At 49.9% G+C, this 19,958-nt stretch overlaps 1 protein-coding gene across 2 annotated transcripts in view; it reads right to left on the minus strand.

Moving 5' to 3' along the window:
- Positions 1-19,958, minus strand: part of CLPB (ClpB family mitochondrial disaggregase) — a 70,595-nt gene that overhangs the window by 24,303 nt on the left and 26,334 nt on the right. For both annotated transcript variants that reach the window (XM_081002036.1, XM_081002035.1), the window contains exons 6-7: positions 10,586-10,683; positions 4,216-4,330 (exon numbers count right to left, since the gene is read on the minus strand). In XM_081002036.1, the coding sequence (XP_080858162.1) occupies positions 4,216-4,330; positions 10,586-10,683 (213 nt within the window). The remainder of the gene's footprint in view (positions 1-4,215; positions 4,331-10,585; positions 10,684-19,958) is intronic.

Genomic DNA, 19,958 nt, shown 5'->3' on the forward strand with positions numbered 1-19,958 from the left:
GCAAAACGCCCACCAAATAAGGGGGAAAGCAACACAGTACAGCTATGCAAGTGGCTGCTCATTTATGCATGTCTGCATCCACTCTTGACCATTCGTCTTCATCCTTTTCCACTATGGAACTTGCTTCCACAGGAAGAAGTGATGGCCACCAACTTGGATGGCTTAAGAAAGAGGATTAAGCAAATTTAAGGAGCAGGATAAGGCCGTCAAAGGCTACTTAGCCATGATGGTTTTGCTCTGCCTCCACAGTTGGAGGCAGCAATGCTTCTGAACACAAGCTGCTAGAGACTGATGGAGGGGAGAGTTGCTCTCATGCTCGGGTCCTGTTTCACATGGAGGCATCTGGTTGGTCACTGTGAGAACAGGATGCTGGACCAGAGGGGGCATTGGCTTGACCTAGCAGGCTCTTGTTATGTTCTCATATTCTGGGGCATCCCTTGGAAACATCCTCTTGTTGTTGCATGCAGTCAACTCTTGCTCCCTCCAAAACCTGAATGCACTTTCTCTCTCTGCCAACAAAGTTGATGCCCTGGGCAACCACACTGGGCAGAAGAAACGAGACAACAGGCTAGAAGAGAACAGACTGAATGTAAGCTGTGAGCCTCAGATCGGGCTCCTCAAACTGGGTCCCAGTGAGCCCACTGAAGCAAGAAAGCAGGCGCCAGGTATGACCCTAAATGCTTGCTTGACAACTGTCAACCATCCCGTGTCGTGGGATGGAGCATGAGGAGCTAGCAAGCTAGCAGCTGAATTAAGGGTTGCTTCCTGACACTCCTCTCCCCACACCAACGTGCACTGGCATGGGGTGGGGGGCACATTGCTGCAGTATTTAGACCAGGAGCACAGCAGTCACTTTGCAGTCAGGAGGCATGCCAAGTGTGCCCTGCGTTTGGCAGCCCCTCTTGAAAGATGGGCAAGGGCTACTCAGAGTAACTGGGTATGTGTGTCAAGAACACCCCCTCCCACCCACGTCAAAGCTTAACAGGTTGGGACCATCGGGGCAGGCGGCAGCAAAAGCACCAGCAAGCCTCCCCTTCCTGGCGCGATATCCCGAGGCAGAGTGCGCCTGGTCCTGCCTAATTCAATAAAGGGAAGTTCCATGAAGGCAGCTGCTCTCGCCAGCCCCACCACCACCTGTGTCAGAGAGAGGCCCTGCCCATTAATCAAAGCTCCCTAATTAGCCCCCGCTGCTGCCTCCAGGCACAGCCTTTCTCTAACCAGGGTGCACATGTGGTGCCTTTGCAGGGGAGAGCCTCGCCCTCCCAAACCCAAGGCCCAAACTACGTCCCGCGATCTTTATTTACAGCACAGCTCTGGGCCACCCAGGCCCGTTAGATTCTAGAGAAACCAAGATCTTTCTTATGTCCCTAGAACTCATGCTTGCAGAAAGATGCTTAAAAAGCTGGAGGCAGCAGCAGAGCAAAGGTGGGAAGGGACCTGAGGGGCCTTGCCCACTTTTCATGGGGTCTCAGCTATTGCTCAGCCGTGTCCCATGTGCTCCATTCAGGTGTCTCCTCCACTGCCTGCAAGCGAGGCAGAATCCCTGACCAATTGACGAGTCACCAATTGCTTTGATGACCAGAGTCATAAGCGTCCCACCGTCTCCTGCCCCCAAACGCAAATTCTGCAACCAGAAAAATGCCACTTTCTGCACTATTTTTGCCTGAAGGCACAAGGCCTTTGATTGGATCTTTGTGCAGTGCCCAGGAAGGCTCATGCACTGAAAACATGAAGGATACGATCATTACAAATTATTCAAATTTATCAAATCTGCACATCAATATTCATCCCCCCCTGATTTCATTTTTCTCATCCCAGCCGTGAGGCAGTGTAAACAGCGAGAATATAGATCCTCCACCAAGAAGGGCTTTGCTTAGGCTCTATCAAGCTTCAGTGGTTTCGCAGGCACTGTCCCACTTGCCTCCCCCCCACCAACCCTCCAAATCATTAAACTGGAAGGGATGTTGAATAGCTCCAATTATTTCATCCAAGGCAAGAGTCCAAAGCCAGGTGACATGTCAATGTAGCTCACTCTGTTCTACATTAAACTCAGCTTTCCCCGATCTGCTACAACAGGGAGTTGTAGTCCAAAACCTCTGGAGGGCTGCAGATTCTGGGAGCTGGGATTTCAGGCGATGAGAAGGCCAGCCGGACTTGTACTCAACTTCCCTCCTCCAGTCTTTCATGACTCATATTAACAGGCCAAAAGAGGCCTTTGCTGGGCTCTCTGCAGAGCTATGAGGATGGTTCCCGCCAGGGAGTAGGTTGTGTGAACCATCCCTGACTCAGGCAGGGGCAGGACTGCCCATTAGGACATGCTTAGGATCAGTTTCTGCCTTCTGGGGGCTCCTCAGCCTGGCCTTTGGCCACAGTTAAAAGATAAAAAGAGGCTTCAACAGCCCACATCCCCTTCCTTCCATTTATCGCCGTTAATGGTCTCGCGAACGCAACAGGGGGAGATTTCAGTAACAGGAGGTTGACAAAGAGTTTTAATATTCTTTATTTACTACACAATGGACTCCGGGAGAAGGGCAGAGAGATACTTTCCGAGGCCCTGAAGTCGTTCGCATTGTTTCTGCCTCCCAGTGCAGTCCCAAGTTCCAAAGATCTCTCTGTTTTGGAGGAGGGACCTGTCTCCTGTGACAGGCTCCGGGACATAGAGTGACTTTATTTGGGAGAGCAGCACCCTCTGGGTCCCAAGGATGGGCATGCGCTGAGCAGACACTCGGAATCCACCCCACATTTGACTCTGCTGCATTCTCTGAAGGCCAATCCAGAGATAAAAGTTTTTCTTTCATGGAAGGTGACCCATGAGAAACTTTGTAATGGATTGCAAAACTGACAAAGCCTAGCTCTGAATAAAGTGGCCAATTTGGGTGTGCCCTGTACCCCTTCTGCCTGGAAGCGGGAGGTTCACATGACTGAACACTCTCCCCTGCGACAAAGCAGAACAGAAGGAAGCCTGCACACAGAAAACTAGCAGGTCAGGGAGGGAAAATGTTATCTCTTTGCTTTCTCAAGGTACCACTAAAACACACGGCGTACAATCCTGTCTCTCACAACCAGTGCCTCCCCCCAGGGGTACTCAAGGGTATGCAGTACCGGCACCTCTTTCTGTTGTTAAAAAGCGTAGCACTTAACGCAATAACTTCATGGTGTGTACCAGCGCCTGTTTTTCCAGGGAAAAAAGCACTGCTCACAACGCATACCCTGCTCTCACCAGCAGAGTGGGATGCACAGAGAAAGATTTTAACCGCCCAGAGTGGCTGGGGAAACCCAGCCAGATGGGCGGGGTACAAATAGATAATAATAATAATAATAATAATAATAATAATAATAGGTTGCCATGTGTATATTGCTAAAAAGAACCCCCAATCTGGAATAAAAGCCAACCAAGTAATGCTATGGCAAGAAAGGCTGAAGCAATTATACACTGCAATAAGAGGAGCTTCCTTTCCTAATACAAGCAGCGCAGTAGTAATACTGCTCTGTTCAGGGTGGCTAAGAGATCATATGAAAAAATGGTTCCGTTTGAGGATGTTGAGGATGCTAAGGAGGATCTGGATTCCATCTCTTATTGCCCCCAGCTTTTTGGCCAAAGGATCATGGCCACCACCATGCTATGGCTCCATCTTTCGTTTCATTCCTCTCATCTGGTCCACTGTTGCAGACCAAGGGAACGGAAACCCCCGGTTCTGTATCCTTCCTGTGGCATCTATGATTTCATGAGGAACATACTTCCCATGCTTATTCCTGCAATCCTAGGAACTAAAATGCATTTTTCTTTCCAGATACGAATTCTGACATTTTCAGGAGTCAGAATTCTGCGCCAGATGCCAAACTGCAGGGTTATGTGCTACAGCTGTAGGCAGCTGCAACACACAATGGTGCCCAGACCTTCACTGGTGACAAAATTCCTTGTATTTGCCTGGATTTCATATCTTAGGCAAAGAAAAAAAACAACCCAAAAACCCAGCAATTAAAAAAGCGACTCTCCACAAACAAGAAAAAAAGTTTTTAAAAGCTGGAATTCTCGGCTTTGCAGCTTAAGGTATTCTTGACTGTTTTGTGCACACATACGTTCTAAATAAAATTATGCCATAACATTTATGTGACACACACGTGTGGGTGCACACACACTAACTAACCCCCTTCCAGATTCTCTGCAGGATTTGCAGAGCAGAAGGCTAATCAAATCAGAGCCCCAGATCTTACCAGCTCCAACAGTTGCTATGGCGCTCTCCTGGCCAATGATATGTTCCCGGAGTCTCTGCTCCAGCGGGAACCTTCGCCGTTCCTCTATTTCCCTCTTGCGCTGCTCTTCCTGGAACTGCGGAAAGGAAAAGAAGGTGCTCTTTTAAAAAGATACCCCAACATCCATGCTGTAAGGATGTCCATGCGACAAGCTTCTCTATCACCTGCCGTGAGGTTAGTGGGTATAGGAAGAACGTGTTTATCCATGTTAAGACATTTATAGCCCACCAAACGTCCAATGCTTTTAGCAAACATGAGTCAGACGCACATGTAAAATGAATATGCAAGGAAAATAATCAGAATTGCATCCATGGAGGCGGAGAAAGGTCACAAAAATGAACCAGTGGAAACTTAATTAAAAAAAGCTTAATCACAGCAGACCCTCCCAAAAAGAGGGGGCATTTCAAAGTGCAGCAGAAAACCAGGAGGGAGGGGAAGGAAGAAAGAGACAGAGAAAGCCTGGGGTGGCTGAAAATACCCTACCCTACGTGCGTCCATGACAGATGGCCATCCAACCTCTGCTTCTACAAGGAAGGAGAATCCACTACTTTCCATGGGAGTCCATTCCACTGTCAAACAGCTCTTACTTTTAAAGCTATCCAACCTGGTGCCATCACTGGGTTCTGGGGTTAAAAACCAGCACGCAAGAGAAGGGAACCGGGGACCTCTCTTCTAGAGCAGCTTCTCTATGTGCCAGAGAGAGACCTAGGGGTACACTGGCTCTTTTGGGGGGGGGCACTGGGAAGAAGCAGGTGAGTAAGGGAGTAAGTTGACCTTTCCCTACTACACAGCCTTGCATTGATGATCCTCAAATTAAGAGATTTAGCCCACTATACGTTGTGGGTTAAACTACAGAGCCTAGGGCTTGCCGATCAGAAGGTCGGCGGTTCGAATCCCCGCGACGGGGTGAGCTCCCGTTGCTCGGTCCCTGCTCCTGCCAACCTAGCAGTTCAAAAGCACGTCAAAGTGCAAGTAGATAAATAGGTACCACTCTGGCAGGAAGGTAAACGGCGTTTCCGTGCGCTGCTCTGGTTCACCAGAAGCGGCTTAGTCATGCTGACCACAGGACCCGGAAGCTGTACGCCGGCTCCCTTGGCCACTAAAGCGAGATGAGCGCCACAACCCCAGAGTCGTCCGTGACTGGACCTAATGGTCAGGGGTCCCTTTACCTTTACCCAAACTGGTTGGCCATGCTCTCTCTCTTGAGATTTATGGAAGGGGGAAGGGAAGGCTCCTCAGTTTCAGATGCATGGGAAATGAAGTGGCATTTCTCAAAATAAAGCATTTGCCTTCAGCTGGAGGGTGAGAGGCGACTGATCCAAGATACAAGTATGTGGTTAAAAATAAAATAAAGAAGTGGGTCCCCAAGTGCATGCTTCAATTAAAGATGGGCCCTACACCCTTGTGCAAATTAATTGAAACAAACAATGTAGTTTATTGTACAAAACTCACATACACATATGCAAAACTCACTAGTAACTGATATGACCTCTGTTACTTTTAAGCAGCATTTGAACACGGTTTGGTATGGAGTTTAATAGTTTCGAACACTCACTGTTGATTTTCGGATCCCTGTACCACACCTGAATCGGCACCTGAATAAGCTTCTCCATAGTCGTACCGTCTACAGCACCGAGAGGACTTTTGCATATAGCCCACGAATTCTCAATGGGATTTACGTCCAGGGAATTCCCTGGTCAATCAAATACCTGTATTGGCTGCTCTGACATGAACTTCTTCACAACTTTTGATGTGTGACGGGGGTCTAGGTCCTGCTGCAATATCCCAGTACTGTCAGGATACCTCTTTTCCAGCTCTGGAATAACTCTCTTTCGTAAAACCTCAATATATTGCGGCAAACGCATCATTCCTTCTATTGGCTGCAGGCTTCCAACACCATAATGACTTTTTGTGTTTGTTTTGATTACAGGATTATGAGTAAGATAGAAAACAGGCTTTGTTTCAATTAATTTGCACAAGGGTGTAGGTCTGAAAACCTCGAGGGCCATTGGAAGAATCTGCCGCGATTCCTGCATTGCAGGGGGTTGGACTAGATGGCCTTTGGGGTCCCTTCCAACTCAACGATTCTTGGATTCTAAGAAAAGGTGCTGAGGAGACGCAACAGCAGAGGGCTGTCACTGTCACGCTGGCCATTGTGGGTGGGTGGGGAGAGAACGCTGGACCAGCTGGACCACCCTCCGTGGCCTGATCCCCCTACTCAGCAGCACAGCCCACACCGGCTCTTGTCGCAAAAGCAGCAGCAGAAGCCGCCGCTTGAGAAACCGGCAGCGCAATCCGCCGGCCGGCTTTTCTGGTGTTTTCCTGTTACGGTAGTGACCTTGACAGAAGTTAAAAAAAATAAATAGCAACCAATCCAATTTTGGCTGCTGTTATCTGTCTACCCTGTAACCGAGACACCCCATCAGTCCTGATGCTTCAAAATGGAGCAATAACTTCCTTGCGGATCCCAGTGGGACGGCACTTGCTGGATTGAATCCAGAGTGCCAATGGTGTCGCTCCCTCAGGCTCCGTATATATCACCAGCCTCAAACTACTCCGGCCCCATCTATACATCTATGTCTTTCCAAATATATAGGCCAATTTTTTTCCTCCTGCCTTTTCTTTCTTTACATTTTGAAAAGAAAATAATGCATAACAGCAGCTCTGCCATAATATATATGTTATCGGATGTGACTGACGGGCCGGAGGAAAGGCAGGGGGAAGGGAGGGAGAGCTACACAAAAGCTCAAGAGTGGGCAAAACCCCAGAAAGGGCTGCCTCAGCAAGGAAACTGTCTTTCTTTTCCATCTGCCTGCTGAAGTGAGATTCTTTTTTGTCTGTGTTTAATTTACATCCTCTAGGAACAGGACTCTTCTCAAAATGCAGAGACTCAAGAGTTAGATGCTGAAACCAACAGTCTAGCCAGGGTGAGCGTCTCTGCAAAATGTGCAAACAACCTGTGGAACTCACTGCTATGTGACATTGCGGTTGCAGCCAGAACACCCAACTTTTGCTGCAATCCTATGCACATTTACCTGGGTGTAAGCTCCAGTGTGCCTCACCTGTAGGTAAATTTGCATAGGCATGGGCTATTACAGTGGTACCTCGAGTTACAAACGCCTCAGGTTACAAACACTTCAGGTTACAAACTCCGCTAATGCACCTTCTTTGCTGAACTCCAGCAAGACGAAGATGTTCTTGTTCCAGCAAGCATTTTGAGGAGGGGTTCAGTATTATGATAAAGAATTGTATTGTTTTATTGTTTCATTTTATGTGGCTTGTTTCATGTACGTGCTGAGAGATGTGAGTAAGAAAGAGATGTAGCTATATGGTGTAAAAATGTCTGAAGTAAATAATATTATATGCATGTACATATTTTACACACACACATTAGAACAATAACACAGACCCACTGCAAAGCAGCCACAATTTTAGAGCAGCAGCCACCTGCTCACAGTGGCCAACCAAATGCCCCCTGCAAGCAGGATCCGAGCATTCAGAAGCTACCTCCAGCTGTAGAGGCAGAGAATAGCCAGTATGCGTAACAGCCACAGGTTGCCCTCTCCTCCTCCTCCATGATTCTGTCTAAGGCTCTTTTAAAGGCATCTAAGTTGGTGGCCATCACTGTCCCCGGTGGGAGTGAGTTCCATAGTCTAATTGTGCCCTGTGTGAAGCTCTTTTCTCCATCCTGAACCTTCCATGGAAGCAGATATAAGACAGCTTCCTTGCACTGTGCAACAGGTGGGACCAACCTGTCCCATCAAACTCCTGAGTTTACCAGAGTGCCAGGCCAAGTATTACAACTGGAGATATGCTCCATGAGTTCTGCCAGGAGGCCTCACCTTGAGATGGCAACAGCGGGATCCTTCTTAGAGCCAGGTAATTGTGTTCTTTTCCTTTTATTGCTCATTAAAGACCCTGGCACCCCTCCCAGTCACAGCTCCAATTACGGGAAGATTTGCAGAGAGAAGAGGCTTTGGTGATTAGGAGGGAAGGTGCAATGGCCTTTTCACAAAAGTATTTGGGAATCTACTTTTGCGATGGGGAGTGCACCAGTGGGGTGCGCCCAGTGAGCACCCATGCCCTTCAAGGACAGGCCTGCTAACGGCTTCCAACTGGTGGTGGAAACTGGGAGAGAAGGTGGAGGAAGGCCCAACAGCCAACCGAGCCGCTAGCTGGCCCACTCCAGCCTTGACCTGGTGGCTCTGATTCACGAGAAGCAGGCCATGTGGATCAGGAGACTTTTTCCTAAAAACAAATTGATTTCACATATGAAGACTCCTTGTTGCTCTTGTCACCAGCATATGTAAATAAAATCGATGGGATGTGTCTGTCCCGTTAATAGTGCCACCAATTCATTCTGCAGCAGTGATCAAAATGAGCAACAAATTCTCAAAGACTCTCGGCGGGGATGGAAAGCAGGACTGGCAACCCCTCTGCCACCACATCCCCCTCAGCTGCACATTCATCACCAAGCAGCCCCAAAGAGCACGAGATTTTTATGCACCCGCTGCCATCTCCTTCAGCAAGACCCATCTCTGCGCAGATCTGTGCGTCTCCCCCTCATCATCCAAAGGCTTTGTGGAGAAAAAGTTAGTTAAAGGGCAGCTCTGCTTCATGGAGGAAGGCTCCAGAGACCCATTCAAGTTAGCATGATACTCTCTCTCTCCCTTCTCCTTGCTGAGATTTAAGCATGCAACTCCTGACATTTCCTTTATAAAAATTTCAAAGGGCTTCCCTCCAGCAACAGCTCATTCCCAACAGCATCCATCTCTTGCAAGGGGGTGGGTTGCCACACGCTTGGCAGAACTCGCATGGACAAGCTCCTCTTCCCTAGCCCTGGAAGTTGCCGCCTTTTGCGGTGCAAAAGCATATTAACATCAGAGCGAGCGACCGTTGCTGGAAGTGAAAGAGCCCCTATGGTTGTGGTGACACGTTTGGCAAACCCTCACTGTGATCAACACCCACCCGGAAACCTACGTCCGCACTGTGGAAGGACGTGTGGATCCAGAATTGGCCTCCACAGTCACTTATGGACTCATGGTTAAAACTTGTGTTTATGGAAGACAATCTTACTTGGCTACGAGGGATTGCCCAAGAAGAAGAAGGTGACAGCAAGAGCCTGCCCATACACATTTGGGCTGGGAATGGGGCACAGCGACAGAGGGGCCTGACTCTTGGTAGCAGGGTGAGGACAGGAAGAGGAGGGAATAAAAGGGAAGCTACTGTCTGGGGGCCCATTTTCCAGAGGGCTGCAGAAGACCAGGCTCAGGACTGCTGTGACCCATCCAATTCCTCGTCCTTCTGAAGCCCGCCCGAGATGCATGGAGACAAGTGCCATTCCTTTATGCAACGGCACAAAGACCCTCCTCTTGTTGGAAGATTCAGATAGAAGGAAGTCCTTCTTCACGTCGCACTTAAACTGTGGGACTCTCTGCAGCAGGAGGCAGTGATGGCCACCAAGCTAGACCACTAGACAAAGACATGGAGGAGGGCTCTTGATGGCTACCAGCCATGACGGATGGCTATGTTCCGTCTCCGCAGTTGGAAGCAGAGATTCTTCTGAATCCCAGTTGCTAGAAATCACAGGAGGCGAGAGTTGCTCTTGCGTTCAAATCCTGCTTGTGGGTTTCCCACAGGCATCTGGTTGTGGTATGGGCTAGAAGGGGCCACTGGCCTGATCCAGCAGGCTCTTCTTATGTTTATTCCCCTCTTCACTTGCCAACAGGAGGAGTGTTGGCATCATGAAGTTTAGTTATTTTCTACCCCATCTCTCTGCTGAGGGCAGCACAACAGGACGCACTGCCAGCAAGGTGGCACCAAGCACGGCTGTTTGCCACCCTTCCCATTCACATCCAGCCTCTTGCAGAAGCAACAGGGGAGCTGTCGGTGTCCAAAGCAGCATTGTGGGACCCCGGAACCTTTGTCCCATGAGCCATGGATGCATTCAAATTGCATGCGCGGGCCCAGCATCTACTTGAGCTGCCCCTGAACCCACCCCCACCCACCAAATTTCAGAAAATTGGCACAGCAGGGCAACGGACCCCTTTATTTGCTGCCCACCTCTCCGAAAGGTGGAACAGGAAGGCAGGCATACATTGGAGGTGACCTGAAATGTTTTGGTGGGATTTATTAACAACAAAAACCATTCCCTCAATATGATTTGATCCCCGGCTGAGCACAGAGCGAATTCGCAACATTCTCTCTGAGGCCAAGACCCTGGGGCAGTTTCTATGCCACCCCTGGATTTTGGCACTAAAAGGGAGGGAGGGAGGGAGGGAGGGAGGGAGGGAGGGAGAAACCCATGAGAGCCAAGTCTTTGAATCCTCACCTTTGTTGCGGACGCTTTCAAGAGCTTCATGACCTCCCCCTCCCGTGCGTAATCCACGGCTGTGTGCCCCATTTCATTCCTCTGCAGGGGGTTGGCACCTGGAAGGGAAAAGACAGAGCTCAACATGTGGGATGGAGTCAGATGACGGGCAGCTTACAGCCTCTGAGCTATCCGGGGTCCTCTTTAAGAAGCTGCAGAACTCAGGGGCAAACGTAACACCCCATTGGAGAAGCAAGCTGTCCACTCTCCTGCTAAGGGCCGACAGAACTCCAACAGCCCCGCTGGAGTGGCCGCAATTCAGCGTGGTGCTCTTGCTTCATGGCCTCTGCTGTGGGACACTGCCCTGCTGTGGGCTGCTAATATCCAACATGACAATGAAAGATGGCAGGAAGAGGAGGGGTGAAAGCGACTGTGTCCCTTAGCCACTCTTTACTCTCTCTGTTCAGGGCCCTTGTGCAATCTCTCACCTCTGTACCTTTTCACTCATGGCTCATCGTGGGTGGATCACTTTTCCTTTAAAGAGCTTTACTATTACTGTTATTTATTAGTTGCTTTTTTGCCACAGTAACTCAAAGCAACTTACAAAGAAAAAGATCACATAAAAGCACTCTAAAAGGCTATAGTAAAGAGCCAAAGGCCTTGTTAAAATGCAGTGTTTTTGCCTGCTGCTAGGCAGGTGAGGCACCCCAGGCAGCAGAAGCAGGGAGCCACCACCAAAAAGGCACGTTCTTTTGTCTCCACCCTCTGGACCGCCCATGGAAGGGGAACGTGAAGAAGGGCCTCGGATAACAATTGTTTGTGTAAGAGAGCACGTTACTGGCTGCAGGGAAGGGGAAATAACTCTTCCTTAGAGATGGTGTCCACTAAGACCCCGGAGTGAGTGGGAATTGTACTCAGTGGCTGAGAGATTGCTCTGCTCACCAAGTCCCAGGTTCAGAATCAAGCAGTCAGAAGTTCAACCTCTAGCTAAAAGGATCTTGAGCAAGAGAGATGGCAGGGGGCGTCTCTCAGCTAGAGACCTCCAGTCTGAAAAGACCATGCCAGCCTCAGTGGACTAAGGTTCTGAGCTGCTTTAAGGCAACTGCCTATGCGCACACCACCCAAATGGGCTTTGAGAGCAGCAACAGGCAGCTCCGCGGTAGAATCCTGGTGCCTGCAGTGCAATTTCCAAACCACGGGAGCAGCGTTCTGCTTGTCGCGGCGTTGTTGGCACTGGCTGATCTGCTGCTACGAACCTTGGAGAGGGAGATTAGCTATTTCCAACATCTGGCATAAAGGGATCTATATTTGCTTGCAGAATGAAAAATGTGCTCCATAAACATCCAACGCAGAGTAATTTCTGTTGCGAGCCTTGCCGCGCCCAATAAAAAGTATGATCAGAACAGGTGAGATTATATACGGCCTGCCCTGGGCACTCAATATCTTTTAAAGAGACAGTGACCTGCATCTAACGCACAATTCTTTCTCTTACACAACAGTTTTGCTCTCTTCTGGAAGAGGAGGAGGAAGTTTCCTCGGGCCCCTCCCTCCAGGCCAGCTCTGCCTTCCTTCTGGAAGACCCTAAATTTCCTCCCGTTGATCTATTAATAATGGCTAACCAATATTGGCCTAATCCCCCTGTTAATGGCTTTGACGACTTGACTAATTGCTGCAATAATTGATAGAACCAGGCTCACACAAGCGGTCGATGGCCACCTCCGGTACCGGCGGCAATAAAATATTATGCTTCAATAAATAACTGGGGTGTCAAGACACTTGCTAACCCATCATTGCTGTCGTCGCAGAGGGTGGCCACTGGCTTTCCCCCAGAGCCCTGGCCTGACCTCGGCCCCTCTGCAGAGTCGGGGCAGCTGGCCCCAAGGAGCAGGGACTGCGCTCCGTGCCACCACAGGGCACACGCCTGCTGAGAGGGCACCAACCTCCCTGAGCCGTTATGGGATGCAATTTGTCACCTCCCACTCGCTGTCTCTGGCAGAGAACCAACACCTGGGCAACGCCCCAGGCTCCTCCTGCCTGCCTGCCTGCCTTTGCCCCCCCCAGCTCGGCTCATATTATTAGTAGGCCCCGGCTTATAATATTTGATAAATAGCAGGCCGGCTCGCTCCCAACGCCATCCCAGCAGCGCAGGACCCGAGCAGCTGCAGAAGGTCACTCATTGGGGAAATATGTTCCTGTCGGTGGTATTGAAAAAAGTTTAGCGGAGTGACAGGTCTCAATTTTTCAAATTTTATTAACTCCATCCTCTTAATCATTTGTCTTGAATTCCTTCAGATTCCAGATAACTGTCAATACGGAGGGCTGAGGGAAGAGATTATGGATGTATGCGGCTCTGCCGGATGGCTTTGGCTTGTTAATAACTGCAGGGCAAGGGGGGGGGGGTTTGAGGAAAATGTGCAAAAGAGAGAGAGACTGACTGGGGGGGCAGGGGGGTTGCAGCTGGGATGCTACTTTGTCAAATACCCTATACAAAGTTGGGAGGGGCGGCAGGAAGAGTGCCTTAGGAGGCAGCATACAAATTCGAGAGAAGGTGTCAGCCCAAAGGTCCAGCAAGTCCAGCAGCCTCGGTCCCAGGCAGTGGCCAGCTGGAAGCATCTGGGAAACAGGCCACCACAAAGGCAAGACTCCTCAGGACCCCCTGCCAAGTTGGTTTGCCTGCTACTCACAGGTATACTGCCTCTGAACATGGAAGCCCCACAGACCCACCCATGGCTAGATCCGATCCTCCTTGGGTTTCTGTCTGATCCCTTTCAAAACCCATCTCTGCGCATTGTGGCGGAGGGTTGGGGGGGCATGTTCGAAAAGGGAGTCTGGTTCTTAGGTTTGTTGGCAGCCGCTTGTTAAAGTGGCATTTTTGTTTATAGCTGCTCCCATTTGCAACCTGCTGTTCTAATTCCTCCTGGCCTTCATTGCTTGTCGTATTTGTATTGATTTTGTACTTGATAATTTTGCTGTTGGCTGCCGTAGTGCAGAAAGGCATTGCAATTGTTAATAATTAATATAATGACAACAAATTTCACAATAAGGTACTCTTGTTTACATAAAAAATACAGCAACAGGCAGCTCTCAGAGTCTGGCTCCTTCCCTCCTTCCATAAGCAGAGCCTTCTGGACCACCCAGTCCAGCATCCTCTTCTCTCCTTTCCCATGGTTTCCAGCAACTGGTATTTGAATACATCATTGCCTCCAACTGTGGAGACATCATGGATAGCAGCCAGCAATATGAATTTGTCTAATCCTCTTTTAAAGTCATCAAGAGGGATGAAGAGGAGGATGCCGTGTGCCACTTGGCATGGGGTCCTGCTCCATAGCAAAAATGTGGCATGGTTTGATGGGAGGGGCTTTGTATACACCCATTGCCTTGTTGTTTAGTCGTTTAGTCGTGTCCGCCTCTTCGTGACCCCCTGGACCAGAGCACGCCAGGCATTCCTGTCTTCCACTGCCTCCCGCAGTTTGGTCAAACTCATGCTGGTAGCTTCAAGAACACTGTCCCACCATCTCGTCCTCTGTCGTCCCCTTCTCCTTGGGCCCTCCATCTTTCCCAACATCAGGGTCTTTTCCAGGGAGTCTTCTCTTCTCAGGAGGTGGCCAAAGTCTTGGAGCCTCAGCTTCAGGATCTGTCCTTCCAGTGAGCACTCAGGGCTGATTTCCTTCAGAATGGATCGGTTTGATCTACTTGCAGTCCATGGGACTCTCAAGCGTCTCCTCCAGCACCCACTGCCTTAAACACTGTCAAATACTGGGGTAAAGAAGGAAGTGTCTTCCGGGTCAGACCAGCTCTCGTATGATTGCTGATCCCTGCAGAATGTCACTTTGTTTCACCCTGTTTGCATCATCTGGACTTATGGCTCTATGCACAACAGCCCCTATTGACTCAAAGCAGTGCCCCTGCATCTGTGGAGCTCTGCGGGGCGAGCAACCTCCCACTTGCAGCAGTCAGGGTGGGACGAGATGGCTGCCTGCAGCACCCCATCTCTGTGATTCTAGAAAGAACTGTGTTGCACTTCCCTTCCATGATAAAATTGCTCCCTTTCCTCTCTCTTTACAGGGGATATACATCTCTTCCAAGTTCCCTCAATTGCTTTCTGGTCTGTACCCACATAAGACCAGCTGTTAGTTTTAGATCGTCCACCCACCACATAAGTGGTTGCCCCCTTGGTCCTTTAAAGCCGTAGGGTCTCCACACTAATGTTGCTTTATTCCATCGACCCGAGTAGCCTCTCGCCATCATTTTCATTGCAGTACTAGTGAGATATCCAAAGCAGAGAAATAAAAAAATTGCTATGCGAGAGAGATATCCAAAGCAGCAACTATATTCATCAGCTACAAGGAATAAACTGGCTGCAAGGTTTCTTCTATGGAAGTCACAGTGGGACTTCGGAAGTGTGTGAGTGCATGAAATGTCACCTATTGTCAGCAGGACTGACTTCAAGCCCCAAAACAGCCAGTCCAGCCTTTGCCAGGAGGAAGCTGCCTTCACAGCCGTACAAGGGATGACGCCGTGTCATCAGCCATCATCTCTGACAAGCCCTGACATCCTTATTGCTCTACATGGCTAGTTAAAGTAATAGAAAGAGACTCCTGTCCTCCTGAGCCTCACCGTGATTGAATTAACATGATCACCCTTTTTCCAGTAAAATAAACGTGCTTCTGATATGGGGCGGCACAGATACTTCACAGGTAGCTTTTTAAAAACAGAGATAGCAGCAGCTCTGCGCCAGCCACAATAAATCCAGCTCTCTCTGCCAACAGCTCATGGTTCTAATCACCTCCACCGACGACAAAGTGTCACCTGTCACTTTGCTGGGCATGACAGGTGAAAGCCACTTCCTGGAATATTTATACAACTGAGCTCAGAAGGGCGGGACACCTGGGGTGCTGGGCACCCTCAAGCCGCCTCCAAAAGGGCCGAGGTCTCCTCTTCTGGGCCCACCCCCTTGTGCTGGCTCTTTTACATTCTGAAGCCAAGGTGCAACAAGTCACAGATCTCAGGGAATCTTTCCATAACAGCAACCATTATCTACATAGCACCACAGAATTGCTCTAGAACTCGGGAACATCTCACGAAGCTGAATGTTGGAAGATTCGGGACAGATAAAAGAAAGGGACTTCTTCACATACTGCATAGTTAAACTACAGAACTTGCCTTTACAAGGAGGCAGGGGTCGCCACTAAGCCAGATGGCTTTAAAAGAGGAATGGGCAAATTCATGCTGCAGGAGAGGAGAGTTGCTCTTGTGCTCAATCCTGCTTGTGGGTTTCTCACTACGGCACCTGACCATCCACTGTGAGAACAGGATGCTGATGGGCCACTGGCCTGATCCAGCAGGCTCTTCTTAGGTTCTTATGCGCAAAGCACTTCACTTATGCTACCTTGCTGTTTAAGGGAGGCCAGGGAGCAAAGAAGACTCTCTCTGCTGGAGCATCACTGCAACACATTATCCACACCAGGAGTGCACTCAGAGAGGGTTTTCAAAAGCGGCCAAAAATTGTAAAAGTCCCTCCCATTAGATCCTCATATAAGCTTGAATCTGAAAGTTTTCTGGATGTACTGTGAGATTTCTTCATCTGAGCTGGTTTTTAAATGGCCAGAAGCGGAACAGACTGTATGAGCTGGCTGGCCGCTAGGAGAACAAGGTGCTGGACTACATTAGTCCCCTGAGGCTATCAATGGCTACTGGCCATAATGACTCTACTTTGCCTCTGCAGTTCGAGACAGCGATGCTTCTGAATACCATTTGCCAGAGAATGCCCCCGTGCTCGAATCCTGCTTGCGGTTTTACCACTGCGGCATCTGGTTGGCCACTGTAAGAACAGGAGGCTGGACCAGAAGGGCCTTTGGCCTGATCCAGCCGGACTGCTCATATGCTCTTGAGTTATCAATTAAAGAAATAAACTGGACAGAGGAATGTTTCCCCCCTCTCTCCTAGCACTGGAGCTTGTGGAGATCCAAGGAAGCTGGATGTTGGAAGATTCAGGACAGATAAAAGAAAGGACTTATTAATGCAGCACATAGTTAAACTACGGAACTCCCTGCCACAGGAGGCAGTGATGGCCACCAACCTGGATGGCTTCAAGAGAGAAGGAGACAAATTCATGAAGAAGAGGGCAATTGAAGGCTATTACTCTGCCTCCACAGTTGGAGGGATGTTTCTGAATACCAGCTGCTAGAAGCCACAGGAAGTGGGTGCGCTCTTGTGTTAGACTCCTGCTTGCAGCTTTCCTGCAAGCATCTGGTCGGCCACTGTGAGAACAGGATGCCTGATACCCAAACATGAATGGATAACTTCTCCTTCTGTCAAATGTTGTAGAGAAGATCCACTTGGCCTGATTCACCAGGATCTTCTTACATTCTTGTTGCTCTCTAATGTCAAAAATAGCCTGGCACATGGAAAGTCGGTGTGTTATGGAGAATTAGGGCTTGAGCCTCCTCCTAACTTTCCAGGGCCACAGACTTCTTTCTTTGAGGGGGAATTCAGACATGCGGACCCCACTCCCCACTTAACAGTGGTACAGTTCCTCCTCTCCTATGCTGCCACGAATGTGTGAACCTTCTTGGCCCCGTGTGTGCAGCAAGGAAAAAACAAGTGCAAAAGAGTCAGTGACGTCTGTCTCCTATCTCACACACACACACACACACACACACACAAACATTCCCCCGCCCCGTTCCCTTTATATGGCGCTATTAAATGTCTTACAAATGGTCGTGTCAGTGCGAAAACCTCTGTGCCCAGAAAGACTTCCGAGGGCTCCATTTGCTCCCCACCCTGTGGGGAAACTATTCTTAAAAGCTTCGACACAGACATAAACCTGCTGCTGGTCAGGCGCTTATTGCGCTCCCCGTGTCGGGACGCTGGAGCCCTCGACGCCGTGACAAGATTGGCTTTTACATCCCGGTCTCGCCGGAGTTTAATTACTGGTCTGGGGCTGCTGGGGTTGGAGCTCGCTGCCTTCAGATATGGGGGGTCGATACCGCCGGCCCACAACATATTGAGCCCTGGCGCTGGCAGACTCTATTGCACTATTTAATCATCTTTTGCAAAATTTACAGTGCAACAGAAGGAATCAATACGGAATTTATCACATTCTCTTGTAAATATGAGCAGGATGAGAGAGAGAAAGGGAGAGAGAGATCTAGGCACAGAGAAGCAGGGACTGGGTGGGTGGAGAGGCCCTTGGCAGATGCTCCTCTGCTTTAAGGGCAAACCCACAACGTGGGAGAAAGAGTGGCAACTGCACTGGGACAAGCGCGACATCCTCTTCCGAACCAAAATCGTGGGGTCTGTTTGGAAGTGGAGACTGGAAATGAACAACCTTGTAAGTTCTGCATTTGCACTCATAAGTTGCAAATGCAAAGGGGGTTGTCAGTGCTCCTGTTAAGGAGTCCTCTGGGCTGCTTCCATCACATTCCCTTCTGTGCCCACACCTGACCTCTCCATAGCTCTGTTTGATGAGACACCAACATTGCAATCATCCCAACCTACATCACTGGACCAGACCACAGTCTTTTGCTATGCGAATGACGAAGACGAGCGCTGCGCTGGGGCAAGAGCCTACATACAACGGTCCTTGCTGCCTTTTGCCCTGCACAAATGGCAGGGGTGAGACAAGGGCGCTGGTATTTTCCATTCATGGAAATATGCTGCTAAGAGGCCTGAATGAAACATTCAGCTTCATTAGATGTTCACAAGTTCTCTCATGTTAGGAGAGAGGGAGAAAAACTTTTCTCTATCTGTTCTCGCCATGCCACACATAATTTTATAAATTTCTATCACGACCCCTCTTATTCGCCTTTTCTCTCAGTGAAAAAGTTCCAAATCAAATGCTGTAACGTTTCTTCACTGGGGAGTTGCTCCACCCCTTTGCTAATTTTGGCTGCCCCATTCATTCCCTCAAGGGACAGGGACATTGCCACAGAAGAAGCGGAAGGACTCGGCCCTATAGAACCAGGGCACGCTACCCTCCTCCTCTTCCTCCACCTTCCATCACCAAGGATTGCTGCTCTCTGGCTGCAAAATGCCCCAGAGCAAGAAGGTGGAGGAAAGTTTTAAGCCCCATAATAATATGCAGCGACCGTTTTCAAAAGGCAGCGTGCATTATTAAACCCCCACCAACCTGCGCGTGCTGCTTGCTTTGGGCTCCTTTTTGGGCCAATAAAAGGAACACAAAACCCAAGAATCGATCGGGTATGGAATGGGCTGAATGAAGCCTGAAAGGTGCCTTGCGAGGCGGGCGCTTCTTCTCCCACGCAGGCCATTGAGTGGTGTCAGCGCAGGTCAGGAGCCCGCGAGCGGCCCACAGAGAGAGGGGACTCGCATCTCGCGGTCTGCTGGGCACGGACAGGCTGACCACAAGGAAGGGTCAAGTGATTCAGCGAGGGGGCTGCCAAAGGCCACGGCGATGGAGTGAGGTGGAGGCTGCCTCTCGCCAGGCTGCGGGGGCTGAAAGGGACAGCACCCCCACCCCCACCGAAGGACAAGGTGGCTGTTTAAGGGAAGGCGGGGAGCCTGGGAGGTTAATGGCTTTGGCCCCGAGGGCAGAGTGGCCAGCAGAGGAGGAAGTGTTGGCCAGACCAGAGGGCACTCTGGAAAAAAGGCAGGTGTGGGAAGAGTGTAAAGGAGAGGGCAAAGGGCGCCTGTTCCGTTCGGGCGCGGAGGAAGCGCCCAGCTCTCGAATGTCAAAGGCACAGCACATGGCAACATTGTCTTCACAAAGGGCAGCGAGCTTTTAAAAGGCCATCAAGACTCCGATGGAGTTGGGACAAAATCCGAAGAATGCACTGGGGGGGGTGCTGGGGGGCTGGGATAATAGTAGTAAGGACTAGCACTGGGGGAGGCAGGCGGGCGGGCAGGCGGGAGGACGTCCACATTCAGGACAAAGGGAAGCCACAGGTTGGGAGTCTCCCTGGGAAACTAGGCTTCGAGAATGTGGGCTCGAGCACATTAAACTAAGTAAGCCCCAAAGAGGAGGTCGCGACCCTTGCGCCAGCCCACCTCGCTTCTGTTTGACTAAAAGCTTCTCCAAACACACGTGAAAGGAGCCCCCAAAAATGGCGTGCAAGTTGCCCAAACATCCATGAAAAGAGCCCCTCATGCAAAGCTCCAAATCTCCCAATGCCGTGGGGCCAGGGCTCAGAGGAGCACCAGAAGCTGGCCCCCTCTCCTTGACGTCGGCCTGCCTGCCTGCCTTCTCCAGCACCCACAAGTCCCTACTGAACAAGAGGCTGAGATGAGGAGTCAATGAAGCAGCACTATGCAGGGGCTCTGGAGAGCAGAGGCCCCACTAAATATTTTGAAAATGTGAGAATAGAGCACTGAAATCTGGGACGTGGTATGCAAGGTTAAACTTACGTACTGTATTTTTTGCTCTATAAGACTC

Source organism: Podarcis pityusensis (assembly GCF_964106645.2).
Source record: "Podarcis pityusensis genome assembly, chromosome: 4".
Classification (NCBI taxonomy): domain Eukaryota; kingdom Metazoa; phylum Chordata; class Lepidosauria; order Squamata; family Lacertidae; genus Podarcis; species Podarcis pityusensis.